The 807-nt window shown below is 42.6% G+C and overlaps 1 protein-coding gene across 1 annotated transcript in view; it reads right to left on the bottom strand.

Moving 5' to 3' along the window:
- Positions 1-179: 179 nt before the first annotated feature.
- LOC108751371 overlaps positions 180-807 on the bottom strand; it is a 1504-nt gene continuing 876 nt past the window's right edge. Inside the window, exon 3 of the mRNA XM_018491497.1 lies at positions 180-201. Coding sequence (XP_018346999.1) covers positions 180-201 — 22 coding nt within the window. The remainder of the gene's footprint in view (positions 202-807) is intronic.

Here is an 807-nt window from a genome sequence, read left to right as displayed (position 1 = left end):
GTACTCGCCGAGCGTTCGGATGGAGAATCGCTGCCATACGTTCGCCGCGTGAGCGTAATCGCTCTCGGATACGGTATCGCCCGTTAACGAACTGTAAAAAGATTCGCGCTGTGGTAAGCGCGTGTCCTGCAATTTTTCAGCACAGTCAACGTACTCGTACGGAAAGACACCTTTACGAGTCAGTAATTCAAATTCATCATCCTATAGTGTTGAAAATTTTGAACGTATAATTTTTAATTTGTCTTTATCGAGATACGACGCTAATTTATCGAGACTTGTACTGAGAAATTTGAAAGAATCAATAAAACGTAATTTTACATAATTTCTTTGAGAATTATTTTTAGTTTTATCTTTAGTGCTATCGACATGTTTTGTGAAGGAGATATATTTTTCCTTGGTTATCGGTAATACATCTACGCGTCCTTCATATGCTGTAGCGATTTCCTTAATTATGAAATGCGCGTCGTAGCCCGATAAATTGTGAAAAACGATCGGAATATATAATGAATTTTTGTAATTTAAATTACAGTTTGAATGCGCTGGACCGCGATATCTATCGGTTAAGTGGCAATGATCGCGTACCCGCGTGTCGTCCGACGCAAACGGTTTTTCGCAAATGTGACAACGCGTCGCGCTACGGTACACCTCCCATTGTCCTTTCGACAACGTTTCCATGGGCACGTTGGCGGATACGATATTTTTCACGCGATGCGCCAAATCGTTGAGTTGTCGCGCGAACCACGCTATACAGTCTTTATCGCGACGGAACTGATACGACGATAACGCGTCATCGTACGAGCAACGCAC

This window comes from Trachymyrmex septentrionalis, unplaced genomic scaffold (assembly GCF_001594115.1).
Source record: "Trachymyrmex septentrionalis isolate Tsep2-gDNA-1 unplaced genomic scaffold, Tsep1.0 scaffold111, whole genome shotgun sequence".
Lineage (NCBI taxonomy): Eukaryota > Metazoa > Arthropoda > Insecta > Hymenoptera > Formicidae > Trachymyrmex > Trachymyrmex septentrionalis.
Note: the sequence above shows the minus strand (reverse complement) of the source record. Positions and strands in the feature narration are given on the sequence as shown.